The 22870-nt window shown below is 41.6% G+C and overlaps 1 protein-coding gene across 1 annotated transcript in view; it reads left to right on the forward strand.

The window, feature by feature from the left end:
• The window catches only part of NCAM2 (neural cell adhesion molecule 2), a 160588-nt gene that overhangs the window by 8914 nt on the left and 128804 nt on the right, over positions 1 to 22870 (forward strand). The window contains exons 5-9 of the mRNA XM_066621290.1: positions 4433 to 4639; positions 6141 to 6284; positions 10184 to 10321; positions 17580 to 17697; positions 22521 to 22681. Of these exons, the coding sequence (XP_066477387.1) occupies positions 4433 to 4639; positions 6141 to 6284; positions 10184 to 10321; positions 17580 to 17697; positions 22521 to 22681 (768 nt within the window). The remainder of the gene's footprint in view (positions 1 to 4432; positions 4640 to 6140; positions 6285 to 10183; positions 10322 to 17579; positions 17698 to 22520; positions 22682 to 22870) is intronic.

A 22870-nucleotide genomic window follows, 5' to 3' on the forward strand; every position in this document is an offset into this window, starting at 1 on the left:
CTTTGGGATCCGGCCATCATCCGTTCTCATGACATGACCAAGCCAACGCAGGCATCTCTGTTTCAGCAGTGCATACATGCTAGGGATTCCAGCACGTTCCAGGACTGTGTTGTTTGGAACTTTGTCCTGCCAGGTGATGCCGAGGATGCGTCGGAGGCAGCGCATGTGGAAAGCGTTGTTTCCTCTCCTGTTGTGAGCAAAGAGTCCATGACTCGCTGCAGTACAGAAGTGTACTCAGGACGCAAGCTCTGTAGACCTGGATCTTGTATGTTCCATCAGCTTCTTGTTGGACCAGACTCTCTTTGTGAGTCTGGAAAACGTGGTAGCTGCTTTACCGATGTGTTTGTTTAGCTCGGTATCGAGAGAAAGAGTGTCGGAGATCGTTGAGCCAAGGTACACAAAGTCATGGACAACCTCCAGTTCATGCCAGCTATGTGGCTGGAATGTGTGATCACTATGAAATACCTCTCTCTTGCTTCTCCGCCTCCTTTTCCCCCTCTCTGGGCTTTTCTAGCCAATTCTAAGGCAAAAACCCTCTTCGGCCCCTCCTTCTGCCCTTCCTATCCAGAGAAGCAAATCAGACTGCCCATCCTTTGTCCAATGGTCATTGGTTCCTTCAGAGACAAAGAAAGAGGCCACTCTTGCCTCCCTCCCTCCTGCTCGATGTAAACGTTAACCCTTCCCTGCCTCCTGGCTGGAACTTCCCCACTGCTCCTCCGATCTGAATGTTGGTCCCAAGAGGTCTTGTATGCCACAAAAAAAGTAAGCAAGCATACCCAGACACAGACAGACTCAAGTCTGCATGCATGGGGACCAAGTGCTGAGTCAGTGGCCTCAGACTCGAGTCAATACCCAAGTCACTGACTCAGGTGACTCATGTCTGCATAAGTCAGCAAAATCACTTTTTTTGCAACTCAGACTCAAGTCACCTGAATCAGGTTCCCATCCCTGCCTACTGTTGATGTTTTACTGTTCTTAAGCCATTAATATTAATCTTACAGAAAAATCTAGCAGTGAAGCACTTCTGTTGTCTTGTGTGCTCCCTGGGGCATTTGGTGGGCCACTGTGAGATACAGGAAGCTGGACTAGATGGGCCTGTGGCCTGATCCAGCAGGGCTCTTCTTATGTTCTTATAAGGATTTTCTGGCTTGTAGATAAGTGATGCGGAAAAGTTCCAGTTGTCCTGAAAATACTTTTGAAAACATTAGAATTATGTAATTTACTGTTATTTCCACAAATGTTTTGACACAAACTTTAAAGTAACTGCTAAATAATTTGAACACTGTGAGGTTTCCTGCCATGTTTACTATCTTCTGCGTTTTGACCAAGAAAACCACACTAACCTTGAAATTAATATTTCAAATAGTATGCTTCAAAGATACCTTGAAATGGGATGATCTCTGTTATGTCATTTAGCTAGGAAATAGGAAGTTAGTCCAAGTTTTTATTATGAAGTTTGTCAATTTATAGGCCTGCTAGCTACAAACTATGAACATAAGAACATAAGAACATAAGAACAGCGCCACTGGATCAGGCCATAGGCCCATCTAGTCCAGCTTCCTGTATCTCACAGCGGCCCCACCAAATGCCCCAGGGAGCACACCAGATAAAATGAAATGATAAAATGAAATGATATCAGCTCAGAATGCAGTACAGTATACAGATTGAGTCTCATTTTTTTCTAGGGTTCCGTTCCAAGAACTCACGTGGATGGCAAAAAATGTACTAATGCAAATCAATTTAAAAAACAAAGTCTCTTTGCTCTGGTGATTTAAAAACAGCCTTGCTGATCTTTGTAATGAGTCTCCAGGCGCTTAGGCTTCACTAGGAGGCAGCAATCCCTCCCTTCACCAGGAGCCCCCCCCCCCCACACACACACACACAAGGGGGAAAGAATGGAGAAGGTGATAATCGCTGCCATTTAGCCTTCTTAGCTCAGGGGGAAGGGAGAAGTGAAGCTAGAGAGAGAATGATTGATGGATTGTCAGCTGGCTGCCCTCTCTGGCATTATTAAATGACTCTTTTCCTTTAATTTAAAGGGCCTTTCTCATCAACTATGAGATAGAAAAATCTGTGGATAATTAGGTTATACTTGTAATCAGTTGTATGACTGTCTCTCTGCAACAGTAAAAAGCTATTTTTTAAACTGTGGTTTTAAAGGGATGCATTTTTTCCCTTCTCCAGGGCATTCCTTCAATTTGCAGTGGCCATTTGTGTTGAGTCAAATCTGTGTATAAACAATCAGTGCATAACAAGGCTGGACCTGTACTCTTCATGTAATCATTTTAATGCACATTCATTCCAACAAATTAAATTTTGGGTTAGATAATTAAAGATGGCTCTAGAAACAATTAAACTAAAACCTCAACTGAACAAATGACAATCATGATAAATTGGGCTTGAAAAATAGTCTAAGTTTTCAATTATTTTGCTTCAATCTAAAGAGATCTTGATTTTAGAACTTTTTCTTCTGAGCAGTTTAGGCCCATATCCTAACCAACTTTCCAGCACTGACACAGCTGTGCCAATGGGGCATGTGCTGCATCCTGCAGTTGGGGAGCAGTCACGGAGGCCTCCTCAAGGTAATGGTTGTTCCTTTACCTCGGAGCTGCATTGTCCTTACCTCAGTGCTGGAAAGTTAATTAGGATTGCTCCCTTAACCATTAAGTTACAATGTGTAATTATTTCCTTTGAAATAAAACTATGAAGGGCATTTATTTAGTGACATAATTGTGTTGTTTGGTAAGTGTTCTGGCATATGCTGGCAGAAACTGGAGAGAGATCAAGAATGAGACACACAGATAGGCAGGAGCTACTTCTAAAAGAGATTCTTAGGGTACATACTTATATTGACTGCTTCCTGAAGAAAAGGAGCAGGAAGGAGTTCCAGTATTTGTCAGTATTTGAAAAGGAGTTGTCAGTATTTGAAAAGGGTCTTGTACAGATGAAATATGGAGTCTGTTCTGTATCCTTTTTAAACTTTGTGATAGCAGAGAGAAAAAAAGTTCTCCCCTATGATCATTTGCCCCTCATATATCTAGTACCTTCATAACCTGACATGAGTGAGGGGGGGGGGGAAACCCATCTGCAGGTCCAGCCTTGTTATACATGGATTTTTAAAACACAAATTTAACTCAACACAAAGGGCCCTTGCAAATGAGAAGGAATGTGCTGATCCCTGCAGAAGGGAAAAAATGCATCCCTTTAAAATCCGTTTTTTAAAAAACTACTTTTTACTGTTGCAGAAAGACAGTCATACAAGGGATTACAGGTATAACCTAAGTATCCACAGATTTTTCTATCTCAAAGCTGATGGGAAGGGCCCTTTAAATAAAAGGAAAAGAGTTGTTTAATAATGCCAGAGGGGGCAGCCGGTTAACCATCCATCAGTCATTTTCTCTGCAGGCTTCACTCAGTGTTGTTTATTTTAAAGGTCTGCCTATGTGCTGAAGCAGATGAGGAGAAGACACTTGTTCGATTAGACTCAACATGTCCAACTGCTTAACAAGGTGCCTTTTCAGTAGATGTGGGTAAACCATTTGTGGATACCATTGGATTAGCTCAGAAATAAATGGAACTACTTCCTCAAAAATCTTTCCCAGACAGTCCTGCCCTCAAAAATCTAAGTTTACCAGACAGTCCTAAATTCAGTCCCACCCTCCCGTTACCCCATACATAATAATAATAATAATAATACAGATATTTCTATACCGCCTTTCTTGGTCCTCAGATTTCTCCTTAGACTTTATTCAAGGTTGTTTACATAGGCAGGCAAATTAAATCCCCGTAGGGATTTTTACAATTTGAAAGACGGTTTCTATCTTTCAAGAAACCACAACATTCAGATGTTTCTTTCTTGATCTGGTCGCACATTCTGGCCTCCATCCTCCCACGCTCAGAGCAGATGGAATAGCTCGGCTCAGCTTGTCAGCTGCTTCAAAGTTGCATGGTGCCGGTGGCCTCGAACTGGCGACCTTTGGATGTTATCTTCAGGCAAATGGAGGCTCAACCCTCTAGACCAGACATCCTGCCCCATAAGTCCTCAAACCTCCTCCATCCTACTCATCCCTCCACTAAACAGGTGTGCCTTCCACTCATAAAAGTAGACACATAGACCCCTTAGTTAAGCAACAGAACAAATTTTGGAAGAATTGTTACTATTTTCCAAAACATTAAATTGAAATTGTACATTTGTACCTATTTTGAGATACTAAGGACACAATCCTAACCAGGTCTGCTCAGAAGTAAGTGCTATTTAGTTCAATGGGCTTACTCTCAGGAAAGTGTGGTTAGGATTGCAACCTTAATTTATTCTACAGTATACTTGCAGGTAGGAAATGTTGGCTGTTAATCTGTTCTTAAAAGTATATTCTGCTTTGTTGATAATAGTTATGTACATTGTTATACTTTTTATGCTTTTTTTATCTTTTAGTCATCGGTGAACCTGAGAGTATAGACTGGTACAACCCACAAGGAGAGAAGATTGTTTCCAGTCAAAGAGTGGTGGTTCAGAAAGAAGGTGTCCGATCACGGCTAACTATTTACAGTGCAAATGTGGAAGATGCTGGGATATACAGGTGTCAAGCAACAGATGCTAGAGGACAAACTCAAGAAGCAACTGTTGTTTTGGAAATTTACCGTAAGTTCAAAGAAGAAAATAAATTCAGTGATAAGGCTTTTTAATGTATAGAAAGTTGCAAGAGAACAGTTGCAAGGAACACTTCACCAGTAAGCTTTTCAACAATGCTAATGGGTGTGAATGAGGGCGTGTAGCCCCCCTCCCCCCAATCCACAGATAACTGAATCAGCAGATATCGGATCCTTGGATACACGGGCCTGTCTGTACTTCTTTTTATCACATGAAGCTGCCTTAGTGCCTTGGCAGTGGCTCTCTAAGGTCTCAGGCCAGTGATGGCGAACTTTTTGGGCTTGGTGTTTCAAAAATTCAAAAAATGCCTAACTTGGCACTGTTGGCATGTCATCCCCCCTTCCTGAACAAAAGATTAACTTCTTGTTGGCAACCTTCAGTCTTGAAAGACTCTGGTATCGCGCTCTGAATGGTGGTTCTGGAACAGCGTCTAGTGTGGCTGAAAAGGCCGATTCAGGAGTGACAATCCCTTCCACAACGGGAGCAAGTGCAGTCTGTCCCTGGTCTGTCTCCCTGGCTGTGGGCCTTCCTTCTTTGCCTCTTAGCCTCAGACTGTTGGCCAAGTGTCTCTTCAAACTGGGAAAGGCCATGCTGCACAGCCTGCCTGCTGCATGCTGTGGGCCGCTCAGAGGCCAGGGTTTCCGACTTGTTGAGGTCCACTCCTAAGGCCTTCAGATCCCTCTTGCAGATGTCCTTGTATCGCAGCTGTGGTCTACCTGTAGGGCGCTTTCCTTGCACGAGTTCTCCATAGAGGAGATCCTTTGGGATCCGGCCATCATCCATTCTCACTACATGACCGAGCCAACACTTCTTTACATATTCATTTTTTAAATGGTCCAATCATGTGTAGTGCACCCATGCCAAGGGAGGGGAAAGAGAGGCATACCCAACCCCATTTTCCCTTTATGTACCTGAGCTCCACAGCCTCTCTTTCTCCATTGCAGTGCTTCTCTCTGAAATGAACAGAAGCAGCAGGCATTAAGAAGCATGTGCTGTTCCTGTTCACTTCAAACAGAAGCCCCAGGGAAGAGGCTGTGTCCATAAATAGGTAGATAGGTGGGCACCCCCCATGACTAAGGAGGGGGAACAGAGGCACCCCCAATTCCCTTTACTTACTGGACAATTGTGTACAGCTTGTCTCCCTCCTCTGCACCACTTCTCTTTGCTCAGCAGGACTGACAGCCCAATCCTATCCACATTTTCCTGAGAGTAAGCCCTATTGACGCTAATCACCATGTGATTTGTTTTGTATTCCCGCCATTTACTTCCTGGTTCCAGGGGCTTCAAAGCCCCATCGAGTTTGGAAACTGCTCCTATATACACTTACCTAAGAGTAAGTTCCATTAAACTCAATGGGACTTCTGAGTAGACATGCATGCGTTTGCTCTGTGCTTCATATACACTAAATGCTAAGTACTGTTGTTTTATATACTTTTGAATGTTCTGCTGAAAGGTAGGAGAAGCTGATAATGTGTATTTCCTTATTCCTTAGAAAAGCTCACATTCCAAGATATCTCATCGCCACAAGAATTTGTACAAGGAGATGATGTACAAGTCATTTGCCGTGTTACTAGTTCACCTGCACCCATTGTCAGCTGGTTGTATCAAAATGAGGAAGTCTCAAATATTGCTGACAGTTAGTATTTTGGTAACTCTTTAAATTATATGTTTTCATTCAAAATTCATTCCGTTTAAAGTTAATTAAATTAACTTTAACAAAATTAAACATTTTCCAATGTTTTTTATATACATAAAGAAAGGAACACTTGTAACAAAGAGTGGATGGAAGAATGTGTGAAATCATCGTCATTGAGACAATAATTATACATTGACAAAGATGTGTTTGGCAATTATTTACAACTAAATTTTCTTGAAAGTTGTTTTCCAGGTTCTGTCTCTTTCCCCTTGCATATAAGAGAAACTGTAGCTTTGGAATCAGCAGCAGGTGGCTTCTGGGCTAAAATTGGTGCCACCTGACCCCCTACTTTCCAATTCAAAGGTGAAGAGGGTTGTGGAGGGTGGTGTGGTTCTGATCTCAGGACTTGATCCCTAGTCACTTCAGCTCTGATCCAGGATATCAGTCATGCCTGTAAATGATGGGAGAGCTTCTGAATCCCATTTATCCCACCTCTGTTGCCAGGCTACTGCTGTTTCTAAAAGCAGGATCTTTAACCAATCCCCTACTATCAGAAATACCAAATGGAGAGGGCTCAGTCTGAGATATTCTCCAACAGACACAGTGGTGCCTAGCTTTTTGGAAATCCCTACAGATAAAATGAAATGAAGGCCTAAGTATTTGCAGAAATGAGCCCACAGAGTATATTGGAAAGAAGTGGGATCAGGAAGGCCTCTTAATAGACATGCGTTAAAAAAAGTCAGTAGAATTTGATCATTGATACTTGCTACTCAAGTCACATGTACCTGCTGTAGCTTTATGTCACTCACTGAATATAAACCTAACCTTAGGCTTTTGTATCTGATGTTTCTTACTATCTCCAAGTTCTAAAAACTTATGTAGCCAATGGTTTAGCTACTACTTAATAGTTCCCAGAGGTGGTCCTGGTGCTTTTCCCACAAGGGGTCGCCCTCAACCCGGAAGTAATTGTGGTGACGTTATCATCACTGCAATTCAGTGCCAACTCCTCCTTTCCCCTCTGAGAAAAAGGAGGAGGAAAGAGGCGACCCAGGCTCCAGTGAAACTTTTTCACACCGCTAGAAGCGGCACCCAGGAGGCTTGCTGCTTCCCCAAGCCTGGCACCCAGGACATTTGCCCCCAATTGCCACGCCAAGTACGCCACTGATAGTTCCCACCTCGAAGCTGGACTGGTCCAAGAACTGGCATCTGAAGCAGCATGCCAATTTCTCCCCCCCCCCCCGATGATGTTGCAAATCTCTTGCTCCTGGATTGGAAAAGGAAGAGGGGTTGGAGCTATTCAAATCTGCCCCTGTAATCTCCTCCATCCTGTAATCTAATAATCAAATCCACCCCTGTAAGCGGCATGCCCTTTCTTCTCCGCCCTTTCTCCTCTGTTCTAGCCCTCTCTTCCAGTCCAAGGAACAGGAGCAATGGAGGTGAGTGAGCACAGAGATGAGCACTCCTCCACCAATAACCTAGATGCCTTAGGTGCCCATCTCAGTTGGTTCTTGAAAAGATAAGCCCTGTCTGGAAGCCCCTTCACTGGCTTAACTATCCCTCCTAACTCAGTACCAGTGAATTGTGTGTGGATTTATGACATTCACAACAGTACATTTGAACTGTTGCTGTGTCGTCTGTGAGTTTTGTGCAACTGGATACTGGATTTAATAAGTCTAAGGCTACCTTTTGTTTGCTTTGCGTGGCTTTGACATGATTTATTCAGAACCCTTTTGTTCTATTATGGCCAGTGTTTAACCTGTTCTTAAACACTGAAACATTTTAACAATTTCCAACAATTTAACATATCCGGGTAAAAGACCATGGTTGTGTAAAATCCATGTTGTTAAAAAGTCCAATGTTACGTTCTGTAACTTTTTCAGAACTTCGTCAGGGAAGCAAGCCTAGACAGGACATTTTGCTAGAGAGAAAGCCACAAACAGCAGTTAAGAACAGCACCCTCTTGGTTTTTAACTGTAGAGTTCTATTTTACTGACTGTCTTCTTAAAGCAATCTTATCCTAATTACATGAGCCATCTCTGCTGGAAACCTCTTCCTTTTAAAATTCTTTTATGTCTTTAAATTCTTTTTAAACCTCCCCATAATATCAACAGAAAACCACTACATATTAGCAATACTTGGCTTCCAGTCTTAAAAAGAACAGACATAAAAGACATAACACCTGTATATGTAAAATTGTTGGATTATTGCTGGCCATGAAAACCTATGAACATACTGCTAACCATACCGCTGTTTAAATGTTAGCCATAGACTGCTTTTAAACCGTTGATCATCCCATTAACCATTACAAAAAAATGATAGCTTTGAAACTTTACTTCAGTTTAAAAATGTAGTTTTTTGCAAAATACTGACCATGATTGATACATTCTTATTTATAAGTCATTCTTGTTGTATATGTTAACTGCTACTAAGTACAGCTGTGTGTCATTTAGCGACCTGCCAACTAACGACTGACAAGTTTTTTATGACGGTGGTCCTTAGTCAGCAGCTAGTGATTTTAAAAAACAGTTTAGAAAAAAAAATTAGAAATAGCTTACCAGATGTCAGGATGCCTCTGGATGTCCTCCTCTGGGCCTGGATGTCTCCTCTATGTTGTCCAGGGCCTCTATGGGCCTCAGAATGCCCTGTAGAAGCACCTGGCACTTCTGGTTTTTGGAAGCCACTTCCAAAAACTGAAAGTGCCTCCCAGAGGCTTCAGCACCATTCTGAGGCCCTCAGATGCCCTGTGTGGCATGTAGGCGGCCTCCAGGGTCTTCCATGAGGTATCCCAGCACTCAGTAAGTCATTTTCATTTAGAGATCAAGTTCATGGAAAAGTACCCAATCATTAAGTGACATACACCTGTATCAAAATCTGTAGATCTATTTCGTAACAATGGGAAGAATGTGTATATTCCTAGTATTTCACCTTTATTACTAATTCAGTTAAAATGATCAAGAACTGTCATATAAATTCCTGTTGTATTTTATGAGCTGTGGGGGAGGAGGGGATTGGCTAGAATTATATGACTTTATTTCCTTAAGACTCTAAATTCTACTTGAGTATTATATGTAAGTTCTTTAGCTAGATTCTATTGAGTGTCATCTGAATTGCACGGAGATAAAACCTTGACAGATTTAATAAAATGCTTTGCTGTGTATTTCAGCTGCCATAAGATTATTGACTTTTGGGATGAAATGAAGCAATGTATTCTTAATTTGTCTTCAGCTATATCATTTCCTTTAATCATTTGGTTCTGGGTTGAGCTATACTTATGGGTGCTTTCTGAATACAATACTTATAGGTTTTACAAGCTTGTTTTGAGATAGAGAGGTTGATATTTCACCCTTTCAAGTCTTGCCACACTTTTCATTTCAGCAGTGAGTAGAGGGAATACTGAAGCACAGTGCATGGGAGGCAAAACAAATCTTAAAAATAGACATCTGAAACTTGTATTTGGCAGCAGTTTTCAGTACTGAAGTTTGAGTACTTTCATTCAGCATTCACATAACCTTTATTCCTCCTCCTTTCTCTTCTCCCTACACTCCTACATTTTTGTTTCTTGTCCTCTCATCCTTTCCTGTTTATTCATTTCTTGTTAGATTTTTGACAAAAACTAGGGTGCTAGGGAGGAAGATGCAAGATGTTGTTTTGTTTATATATTTGTAAGAATTTTAAAGAAGCAAAAATTGCAAACAAGGGGAAAAAATATCGCCACCAAGGTATTTGAGATAGGCAAACTAAACTACCAAGATTATGTTTTACTTGCATTTTAAAATGTGTTTTGTTGGTGAACAATTTGATAGTATAGTACACAGGTCTAAATCTTTGAATTTCAAAACCACCTTAATAGCAGTGCCTTCATTTACTAATTCTGTTTTATCTCTTATATGTCTTTCCAGATAAGTTTGCCATGTTGCCAAACAATAATCTTCAGATTCTTAAAATCAATAAAAGTGATGAAGGAGTTTACAGATGTGAAGGAAGAGTAGAAGCCAGAGGGGAAATTGACTTTCGGGATATCATTGTAATTGTGAATGGTAAGAAGCAAAACTGAATTACTGATGCATTGTTTTTTTGTGTTATAATAATGCATATCGGTATTGTGAAACTAATTGTAATACAATGACATTATTACAATTAAATTCATTGCCATTTTAAAATGTTATTGCAATAATTGCAGTTATTCCATTAATGTTGCTGGCTTCTTTTAAACACTGTGGAAAATCCACTTATGTACCAGAGTGCTGAGTACCTATATGAACTCTAACACATCACCCTGAAAAAAATGTGTATGGTTATACCACAAGAGAGTCTGTGGAACATTCCAAATTTGTGTGCAAATCTCTGAGGTACTACTATACAGTTATGCGCCACTTAACGACAGGGATCAGAACCGCGATCCCGGTCATCAAGCAGGGCTTGACACAATCTGGTCCCTCTGTGGAGAAGGGGATGCTCCGCTCCCCTCCCCTTTGAAGGGTCATCTGAGCTTCCCAGAGGCAGTGCAAGTCCACATGCTGTCTCTGCGAAGCTCAGTCTGAGGGAAATTGTGTCTCTCGAGTGACTTCCACTTTCACGGAGGAAACCGAAAATTGCAAGAGAGACACGATTTCCTCGGTCTGAGCCTTGCAGAGGCAGTGCATTGTGTGCACCGCCTCTGGGAGACTCAGACAACCTTCCAGAGGGGAGGGGAGCAGAGCTGCCCTCGCTTTCCAAAGGGTGGGGCATGCGCCCCCGATGACCACGTGCCCACACATGGTCATCGGTTATGCAATCCTGGCATAAGCCGGAACGTTGCAAAGTGGTGCACACCTGTATTTAATATATATATTATGTTGTTATAATGTCCACAATAATATCAATGTGAATCAAATCTTCACATTAGATTCATTAGAAAGTGAAGTGATGATGATGATGCCTTTGTTTTGTCCTTCCTTAGAGTTAGCAGTGAGTCACTATATTCTGTATATGAAATAAGTTTCCCAACTACAGTATTATAAACGTTCAGCAACATTGTATTATATTTTTTGTCAGCATTTTCTACAAAGTCATCTTTAGAAGGCAAGAAGGTCTGCACAAAAGCATGTCTTTTTTTTTTTGTCCTTCATTTGCAGAGTAGCAAGTTGTAAAGTTTCAATGGGAAATGAAGACTCTAATAAGCTGTTTGTCCAGTTCTTTATATGAAATAATAATTTTTCTGTTCAGAGACAGAGCATTAGTCTAAGTGGCTCAGTTTTTTCTTAATTTTCTTATTTATTAAGCTGTAGACTGTGTTTCCAAAGTTTAGTGCACAACAGAAACTAACAAGCAAATCACAGTAAATGCAATTAAAACTTAAAAAAAATGTTGCACCAGTTATACCTGTGCTACCATCAAGTAATGCACAGTAAGTATACTGATAGACTGATTTGGAATTGTAAAGGAGTGTAAGAAGAATTTTGGCAGCTTAGTGTTATTGAAAGTTTATTGTCCCCCAGCTGAAATGACTGGAGTCTTTGTCACAAAGCAATGGGAACAAGGGTATCATTTAATGAAATATATATAATAACATGCATGTTCTTTCAGTACTAACTACTGTTCTCCCCCCCCCCCCCGTTCTTCTCTGAAAGTGTTTGTTTCTTCACAGCATAAAGCTTTTGTTATCTATGGTTAATATGTGGTGCAGTTATTGGTGTTCAAACTCTTGCAATTTTTATTAGATACAAAGTGTGTGCTGTACTCTGTTACAATTAAAGATTGTCTAAAATATTTCTAGAAAGCAAGATTTTATTCTGTTCCCATTACTTTTCAGAAACATCAGGTAGATAAATAGATGAAAATGCAAGTTTACAAAGAAGAAAATGGGCATAGACAGCCCAATCCTGAGCTACTTGGGGTGCAGGGCTGCGGCAGTGCCAAAAATGGCTGCCACCCCATCCTACGCACTCCGGGCAGCCACTGGTGGCACCATGGAAGAAGGGGACTTTCATCCCCTTGCTCTGGGTAAAGAGAGTAGCCCCACAATGGAACTGCTCAATTCACCACCAACCAAAAGGTCAATGGTGAATCAAGAGCCTCTGTTTCAGGCAGTGAGCCCAACATGGAGTTTCTGGATCCAGTGTAGTGAAGCTCAACTGGTCCTGCCTTTCTCCATCCCTGCCTCTCCCCTCCCCGGAACGCCTCCTCCTTGCCCTCTCCCTGCCCCTCCCCTCCCTGGAACGCCTCTTCCCCACCCTCTCCCAACCCTCTGCCCGCCTCCGCCCAAAACACCTCCCGCACACCTCCCCCCACACTTCCACTTACTTCTCCACTGCTCAGAGTACGTGCCGGCACACACTGTTTAGGATTGGGCCCTAAATCACAATAGGTTGGTCAGAGTTACACTTTTGTAGTCACAGTAGGCCGGCATGTTTAATGATGTACAGTCACACATCTTTAAGCAAGTAGTTTCATCAGCAAAACCATCCCTGGAATAATAACCTATCCTGTTGAAATATGATATGAAACATGTTTTAAGGATTGACACAGATTTCATTAGCAGTAAAGAGCTTTAAATTTGAACTGTATGCGAGCTTCTGTAAACTGCTACCTTCACATGTGAGCTTTTCATGTGCAGTAGACTGCACTGAGTACTGTTTCTTTTTCCCTCTCTCTCTCCCTCCCTCCCTCTCTCTCTCTCTCTTCATACCACTTCAAACCTTTGAGGGTGGCATGGGAAAGAGATGATATTCTTGAAGACCCTAAATCTGCAAATGAAGCACTGATAATGCCAGAAATCAGCATCTTTTTGTTTTAGAAAAGGAAGCCATAGATTGCAAAATATTCTGTTGGGATATCTCGAAGCTTTTTCCTAATAACCTGAACCTCAAACTGCATACATTATAGTCCTTCCTTCTAATTTGTGGGGGGGGGGGGGGAGTGCTTTCAGTAGATATGCCCTGCACTGATGTGTGCTCAGGCTATTAATATGAGCTGTAGCTTCATTACAGTAGGAATACATTTCCAGTTCCAGTCATAAAACTGCTACAATAATAAGCGTAATTTATTGGCATGTTGTTGTTGTACCCTGAGATTATCTTACTTCATGAGGCTGAGCCAGGGGAGGGGGGAATATTATGTTCCAATTTTTTAATGCTATCATGCACCTGAAGTTCTCATATGAGCAGAAGAGCAATATAATGAATGAGTCCTCCAAACCCAAACCCCAATTTTCCTTATTACTATTGTCATATTCAGTTATTACATTCAAAAGTTTGAGTTATGAATGTGTATTCTTAGCTTTAGACCTTCATTACCTTTAGTGCAAGTATGCTGATGTAAAGATGACTTTACAATACTGTATAATGTTGGAAATACTTTTTTTGCATGCTGTCCTAATTTTATTTTTCAGAGTGACACAGTTCATTGTAGCATAATGCTTATAATGGACACGTAAACTCTTGTGTGTTATATATCAGTGTGCAAGTGCTAATCATGTATTTACTTTTTACAGTAAGATGAATGGATGCTTACATTTGATGGTCATGCTGCCTGTGTTCACATGTGCATGTGTGCATAGAAGGCTGCACAGAGTTTGCATTTTTCTGGATCTTTTGGTATTTGAAAAGTTTCAGGGTTGTATCTGCAGAATAAATATTGATTTTGCAATTGACCAGAAGTTATAGTTGTACAGAAAGTAATGTAACTGAACTGTACCTACAGCGATGAGGAGTATTGTACTATATGGAATCTATTCTATGTCAGTAAACAAAACTGGATGCTTATTTGATTGGCTGATTTTAAGCCACTGTGGGAAAAATGAAAAGCATCGTGCCAGTGTTTGTAACTTTGTCTAGTAAAAACTCCAGAGGAAAAAGGAATTATTCTTTGAAATATTCATGAATACATTAAGAGATAGACTCCTTTGTGCCTAAAGCTTGCTTCTGTAGAATAATATAATTTGAAATCAATTGTGTCTACTTTAGTTATGAGTGAGAAACTGCATACAGTTTAAGTTTTAGGGTGGCCCCAGCTAAGAAAGTGTCTATATCAAAGAGATTAAGGGCCAAATCCTGTCCAATTTTCCAGTGCTGGTGCAGCTGTGCCAATGAGCCATGTGCTGCATCCTGCAGTAGGGGAACAGTCATGGAGGCCTCCTCCAGGTAAGGGAACATTTGTTCCCCTTCCTCAGGGTTGCATTGTGGATGCACACGCACTGGAAAGTTGAATAGGATTGGGCCCTAAGAGCTTCTGTCAGCCAAAGTAGATGGTGGTAGAGGTGTACCTCTGCTGAGTAGAGGTGTATAAATATGCTATAATAAAGTAGATTCTGATGTGGATGCTGAGTAATGAACCTAACAATATTTTGCTTTGACTTGGAGTCTCCATGCTTCTCAGTACTGAATTTTAAGCTGCAACCTGTACTTCATTTCTGGGCAGAATCTTATCCATTTTAGGCTGCAATCCTAACCCACTTTCCAGCACTCCAAGGTAAAGGTAAACTCCAGGGTAAAGGAACAAATGTTGCCTTACTTTGAGGAGGCCTCCATGACTGCCCCCCAACTACAGGATGCAGCACATGCCCCACTGGCACAGCTATGCCAGTGTTGGAAAGTTGGTTAGGATTGTGCCCTTAATTTATTAACTCAACTGAGAATTGCACTGGGGTTTATCTTAGACTATTTTTTATGCAGCTCGTATCTTTCAAATAAATATAGACAATATTTCTGTCTTAACAATGTTAAGATAGAAATTGTATTAACCAATATCATACACCAAGTACAAATGTATATGAGCTTTAGTATATATAATTTGTGTGGAATAAATACTTAGCAATTAATTATAATTCATTTGAACTGTTCATTTATTGATATTGCATATGCTCTAGTCCAGGTATGTGTCATTGTCATCATCATGTCCCCCCTCCCAGCACGTCCCCCCTCCCATCATGTCCCCTTTCCAGGAGTCTTTGGTTGCATGCTTATGCCTGAAAGTGAGGATAGAGTTAGGGTCTTATCCGATGTGTACGCATTTGACCCTTTACTATTGACTTTATAAACAAACCACAGCACTCCCAACTGTGCTGTGGTACAAACTGGTATTTAGCTTGCACCACTCTTTAGAGCCTGATCTCAGCCTCCCCCACCCTGGAGGCATTCCAGGGGAAGGAACTGGGTGGGAGGAGGGTGAGAGCTCAACTCCACCAGATCCTGAGTTCCGTGTTCGTCTGCCCAACCCAACATGGAACTCTGATTCTGAGGCAGCTCCGGAGCTGCCTTAGAATCGGGTAGCTCATTGCAGGGCTATTTCCTTTACTTGGGGGAAGGGGACAAAAGTCCCCTTTTCCTGAAGAGCCGGCGGCAGCTGTGTGGGGCATCCTGGATGCTGTGGTAGTCATTTTTGGTGCTGTGGCAGCCCTGTGCTCTGGGCAACTCAGGATTGGGCTGTTAGTATCATGAATGATGTTGTGACTAAACACCTCCATTAAGTATATCTTATTTAGTAATATTGATGATGTGTTCTGTGTTTCTGAATTCATTTCTATACAAAAACAAGCAAAATAATTACTTTGAATCTGTTTGCTTAGATTTCTTTTTTAAACATAAACTGGGAAATAAATAACAGAAGTTCAAGAACTTTTCCACTGAACTTTAAGCTGATGTAATTCAAATGTTGTAAGTGAACTTCAGTTGTTTAGGGAATTGAGTATGTATAATGGAAATTGCTATACTGAAGACCAATTTGGAAAGGCTGTCTCATATTGGTGCGCAGTTGCAGTTCAATTGCATAGCACATACAGGAATTGTGTAATAGGGCATATTTTTCATTTAAAGTAGATAAATTAACATTAATCAGAATCGTTGCTCCAATGTGCTCAAGCAGGCAACAGTTTCTGATATATTTTTAAATCTTATTAATTCAAATATTCTGGCCAATCATTTATACAAGTTGATCCTCACCATCCTCAGAGAGTTTCATCCCCGGAACCCATGCAGATGCCAGAAACCATGGAAAATGAAATCCATGGTCCCAATCTGTTTTCTGAGGACCTCAGAAGACCTTTTTGACGTGACCCCCAATCATATATGGGAGTCCTCCGTGGGTCCTGCAGCCACGGGTTTGACTCATAGTCGGTAAAAATCCATGCATTCCAAATCCATGGATAAAGAGGACCCATGTTTTAGCAGCACAAATCATTTTGCTATTAGGAATTTTTAGGTGGGCTTCTTCAGGGTTGTTATGGATGAATTGTATTTTAAGTGAAATTTTTGTTGATTTTGGTTTGTAGAATTATTTTAGTGGGTTTTATTAGCTTACAATTTGTCTATATAATTCTGGGTGTCTCAGTACTCTAAGGGTGAGTGCCCTATTCTTTAATGTTGTTTCACAAAAGGCTCATTAAGCCAGGTTTGTAGGATTCAGATTTGACTTTTTACCTGAAGTGTCCAGAGATGTACTAGCATATGTAACTGAGCAGTACCTTTATATGGTTAGATGTAGTCAGGTGTTGTGTTTCAGTGGCAGGGTGTCTGAATTTCCCTCATCTTTCCCAGTGACAATGCACCTGTCAAAGGAATTAATATTGTAATCAGTCTTTTCTGTCCTGCATGAGCAAATTGTCAACCATTTGTAGCAGTCAAGATGGTAGTGGTTGTTCACAAGTTCATGAGTGGGGTACTCATTTTGCTGTTTCTTTATGGTTTTGTAGGTCAGGTGGTCATATTTGAAAAGTAGGATTTTTTTGTTATCTGGAGGAGTTTATTTGGAGGGCTTGGGTGGCATTTTGATGGACATTAGCATCAGCAAGTGTAGATGCTGGTGTCTGAGGTCTGGATAAGTTTCTGGCATTGAAGTAATGGGTTGTCTTTGGATGGCTTGGATTTGTGCTCTATCTCATCCAAATATAAGGTGTAAGTTCAAGTGGTTTGGGATTGGTATCTGGCTTGGAAAAGGATAAGATGACTTCTGGAAATTAAATGGAAATGTTTGTATTTCTTTTGTAAAGTTTTGATGTCTATGTTGCAACTTATATTACTTTTTAAACCGATAGGAGATTTTTTTGTTATTTTTAATGTTTTATTTAAAACTGAAACCAAAACAATGTTATTTTTAATGTCACTATTGAATTTAGTCTTAATAGCATTAAAATGTATTGTAAGAATTCCTCCCCAAACAGTGAATAGCGAAGCTTTAATTAACACATCAGCTGCTTCCCATCCCCCTACCCCCAGACTCATGTTGTGTTTGCAAATGAAATTATTATAGAGGGATTATTTTCATCAGCATGAGAACTTTTCAGTCATGCAGCCTCACATATGTTTTTCACATTTTGTTCAGTTCCTCCAGTGATTACGCTGCTCCAGAAGTCATTTAATGCCACTGCGGATCGGGGAGAGGCAATTACTTTATTCTGTCGATCCACTGGTTCTCCTGAACCTGAAATCAACTGGTATAGGTAAGTTTGTTTGTTTATTGTATTTCTACCCCACCTTTCTCCCCAAAGGGACACAAGGAGGCTTCCAACAGTGTGGGGAAATACAAAGAACATAAAATAACCAATAAAAACACAAATTACATTAAAAATACTTCACACTTAAGAACATCATAAAAACAGCAATAAAATATTAATACAATAAAAAGAGCAGCAGCAGCAAACTTATAAAAGCCCCAAGCCTGTAAAAGCCAGATGATAAAAAGGTGTTTAAGGAGCTGAGAACTCAGAAGACTTGTCTAGAAAGAAATGTCTTCAGGCCTTGCCAGAAGGTGTCCAGGGAGGTTTCCAGGGAGGGAGCAGTTCATAAAATAAGAGGGACTCATAAAAGGCACTCAAAAAAAGGGCCTTCTCCAATGACCTGAGACAATGAGCCAGATTATATGGAAATAGGCGATTTCTCAACTTTGGCCCCAAGCCATATGGGGCTTTAAAGGTCAAAATCAGCACCTTGAATTGGGTCCAGAAATGAATGGGCAGCCAGTTCAGTCATCGGAGAGCGGCCTGACAGAGTTGATGGCCTGCCTCCAGTGACTACATGGGCCGCTGCATTCTTCATTAACTGCACTTTCTGAACCATCTTCAAGGGCAGCCCCACAGAGAGCATGCAACAATAACTTGGATGTTATCATGGTGTGATGACATAGCCAGGTTCTGCATGACCCAAGTACAGCCACAGCTAGTACACCAGCCAAAGCTGAGCAAAAGCCCCCCCTGGCCACAGCCACTACCTGGGAATCCAGGAGTAGCTGTGAGTCTAGGCAGACCCCCAAGCTGCAGACCTGTCCCTTCAAGGAGAGTGCAACCCCATTCAGTGCAGAACAATACTCCAGCACTTATATCAAGGATTTGTAAACCAGGAGAACCTCTATCTTGTTTAGATTTAATTTCACCTTGTTAGCTGAAGTTAAGTTTGTGCAGTAGTGACATTCAAAATAGAACAGAATGTCTAATTCAGAATAGAACTGAATATTCAGTTCAGAATATTACTGAAGTGAGATAAAAATAAAACTTTTTGAGTATAACAGGAATTTTTGGAATACACTACTTAAACAAGCAGTGTTTCTTTTCAGTTAGAATTATCAGCTATAATCCTGATGAACATGCAACCTATTGAATTTTTCCTATTGCTTTTCTCATGACAGGAATAGAAATTTAAATATCAAAATCTGTTTTCTGAAATGAGCTTGTTTTGAGCCGCTGACCTTGATCAAGTCCTCCAAATGTTAATTAAAGCATACAAGTTCACTTATATTCTCATGGAATGAATGAGGCAAATTTGGTTTATAGCAGAGCTATTCAAACTGGGCATCGCGACGTTCCAGCCTGACAGCCCTGGCCTCTTCCCCCTTAAGGTGCAGGGGCAGGGGGAAGCTAGTGATGCGATCCCCGAAATTGCGTTGCTAAGGGGGCTGCAGAGACTGGGATGTACTCACCAGCCCCTGCAGCAGATTGTCGAGGGTGTGGGGAGCCCTGCCTGAGTGTCTGCAGGGTTCCCCAACATTCCAAAAATGAAAGTGCAAAATCAGAAGTGGATTGCAGTCACTGTGCTTTTGCTTTTAGCAGGCTGAGGAACCCTGCAGACAGTTGCGCAGGGCTCCCCACTTCCTCTGGGAGGCTGCAGCAGGGACTGGTGAGTGCATCCTAGTCCCTGCAGCCCCTTTAATGACGCAATCCTGGGGATCGCGGTGCTGCCTTTCTCTCGCTGCCTCCCTCCCCTCCCCTCCCCTGCAAGGACTTACTGCAGTATTCAAACTCCCTGAGTGTTTGGAAACCACAGGTTTACAACAGTGTTGCCACAAAGAATGTAAGAAATACAATCCATGATCAAATTTTACTTGTATTTTATAATAATTTATACTATGGACACTTGTTTTAGCTGACATTATCCTGACATTTTCTCTGAATGTCTCATAGCTATCTCAGAGGCATGTGGAGATTATAAAGACTAATGAGGAATTTTAAATTATAGTTCATCAACATTTTAATTTTCTTATCAGTTCAAATAGTTCAGATTATGCTGTGCAGCAAGAAACTCAACCTGAATATTCATATTCTACCGTTTTGAGTGTTACAAATCAGATATGGAAGCAGACTGTGTTATTGTGAAAGCAACCAGAACCAATCTCTTATGGAAGCCATCTTACCACATGTTCTATTAAAAGAAAGAAAGAAAGAAATCGATAGATAGATCGATCACAGTTGGTACATCAATGCATTCATTTTAAAGAAGAAATAATTTTTCCTGTAATCATTGCCAATCCCAACAATGTAGTCATTTTAAACAATCCTATAAAAATCCCCCCCCAGCCACAAAGCTTCCTGGGTGACCTTGGGCCAGTCACTTTCTCTCAGCCTCACCTACCTCACAGGGTTGTTGTGAGGACAAGAAAGAGGGGAAGAGCAGCTGTGTAAACCGCCCTGAGCTCTTTGGAGGAAGGGTGGTATAAAAATGTGAAAAATAAATAAATATAAATAAAAATACCTTGCCTGAAGGACACATCTGTTTACAAATTTCCATATTAAGATTATTCCCATATTACTGGATTATTGGAGGAGACCTTTCTTTTTCCCCCTCAGCAGGGTTTCCAGCATATGACAATGTAGATTTCCTCACAGAAAATTTCAGAAAACTCTTTCTGCATGCAAACTGTATTTGTGGGTCATACTAGCTGGAAAAAATTTCAGTAAAAGTTGAAGTCATTCTGTTGGCTTTTATGAAAAGCATATTGACATGGGAAATGCCTACTGATGAGCAGCCCTTCCTGGACTTCCCAGCACCCAAGGCTGCAGCGGCACTGAAATGGCTACTGTTGCATCCTGTGGGGCTATGAAACAGCACCAGGGTTACTCAGGTAGTGACCAGGCAGCCGGATGGGTCTCCTCAGATCTGCGCCTGCTGTTGCATCTCCTAGACTGGGAGGAGGAATAGGATATGGCTGAAGGCCTCCGCCCTCTTCAGTCTCGCTCCCTCTCCTGCCACACCTTCCTCTGCCCTCCCCTGCCCCCAAATGTCCCCCTCCCTGCCCTGACTTACCATTCTGCTGCCCTGGCTTCTGGCCTCTGACTGGCACTGGCCCAGCCTGGGCTCTTGCTGAGCCTGCTCCAGCAATGGGATGGCAGTGACTGCTGCAAGCACGCCTTGCAGCACATTTGCGACAGTGCGTGCCGAGGCTGGGCCAGCACCCATCACTTAGGATCAGGCCCTATGATAATAGTCTTATGATTATCTTCCTGATAACTTTTTCTCTTCCTGTTCTGAAATGGTCCATTTTCTCAAAAATGAGACTTGTTGCTTTTGTTGTTTGCTATCTTCTAATTATTTATCTTACAGAAATAAATTCTTTACAGCATCCGTTGTGAGTGTTCAGATCCTTGCATCCTGACACAAGCAAAACTTCTTATTGCCTCAGGGAGAATTTTTTTTCCTTGTTTGAGGATTGTATGATCTGCATCTTTGCAGATATAAATATTGCTTTTCTTTAGATGAAAGAAACAAGAAGTTAGCTCAGTGGTATTCAAACTGGAGCGTTGCGACACCCCAGCCTATAGGTCCTGGCTTCTGCCCCCTTAAGGGGCGGGGGCAGCCAGGAGACGGGGGAAGGCAGCAGCATGATCCGCAGGATCGCGCCACTGGGGGGGGGGGCTGCAGGGGCTTGGGTGCACTTGCCCTAGCCTCCTGCAGCCTCCTGGGGTGCAGGGAGTCCTGCGCAACCTTCAGCAGGGCTCCCCAGATCAGGAAAGTGAAAGCAGAGCGATTGCACCCCGCTCCGCAAAGCCGGAAGCGGAGCACGATCGCTCCACTTTCCCTTCTGACGGGGCTGCAGGGACTGGGGTGCACCCTCCAGTCCCTGCAGCAGCCGTCCCTGTGTGGGGAGCCCTGCATGAGCACCTGTAGGGTGCCCCAGGTCAGGGAAAGGGAGAGTGGGGCGATCTGGGGATCATGTTGCTGCCTTCCCCCTGTCCCTGCTGCCTCCCCACCCCTCCACCCCCCGCAAAGACTTACTGTGGGTTTCAAACTCGGAGAGTTTGAAAACTGCAGAGTTAGCTGAATAAGCTAACTTGTTTTGTTTTGTTATGATTTTTAAAAAACACTTCCCAACATACTGCAGTCAAGAGAGGACAAGTTGTGTATGGTGTGAACACTACAGTGTTGAAGTGAGATTATCACCAATATAACATTACAGATATTGGGTTTCTCCTTAATCAAACCAGCAGAATTTCAGTTTTGTTTAAGTCATAATTCCCAATGATTGGAGAACTTTTGCCAGCCAGACAAGCATGAAAGAAGCAGCTAGTCCTAGTTTACATTATGGGTAGAATCTTCTAGTGGACAGGTACAATCGGAACTCAGCTGGGTGTCACAGGTGTCATGTTTGTCCATTGTACTGAAGGGCACAGAGTTATGCTATTTCATTGTCCCTTTTTCTGTTGAGCAATCTAAAGATATAATCAGGGCTTTCTTGCTGGACGATGAGGATATGAGGAGTAAATGGTGACTGAACCCAGGCATGTCTGTGCCAAGCAGTTCCATTTTGGACACAGACAAAGGCTTTTAACAAAGGGTAAAGGTTTGCTGTTCCCATACAACTATTGGTTTATAAAAAGAAAATCACTAACACTGCATGTTTTCCAGTAAGTTACCAAATTGTGTGGTTTTGTTGACACTTGCTGTGTTCTCAGATGGAAATGACTTTGAAACATATAGCATTTCTAAAACAGAAAATGGTGCATGAACTTTAAATTATAAAGTATGTTTCATAATTATAAAGTGTTTCTTATTTCAGAAAAGGCAAGCGCATTGAAGAAAGTGATAAATATACATTAAGAGGAAGCAATACAGAACTGACTATCAGAGATATCAAAAATACTGATGCTGGTCCTTATTATTGTGAAGCAAAAAATAAAGCAGGAAAGGTGACAAATCAGACATTCCTTCAGGTTTTTGGTAAGTACTGTTTGGTATCTCTGTCTTTTAACTCGTTATTTTCCTCCTTATGGCCTACTGGAGTTCTAGTGTATACTGTGTCATGTAGCTCTGAATTTCACTTAAATCAAAATTGGAGGCAAGTTTAGAAGTTTCTACACATTCCAGGGAGGAAGGTGTATGTGTCACAGCCCAATCCTAACCAACTTT

Source organism: Tiliqua scincoides, chromosome 3 (genome assembly GCF_035046505.1).
Source record: "Tiliqua scincoides isolate rTilSci1 chromosome 3, rTilSci1.hap2, whole genome shotgun sequence".
Taxonomy (NCBI): domain Eukaryota; kingdom Metazoa; phylum Chordata; class Lepidosauria; order Squamata; family Scincidae; genus Tiliqua; species Tiliqua scincoides.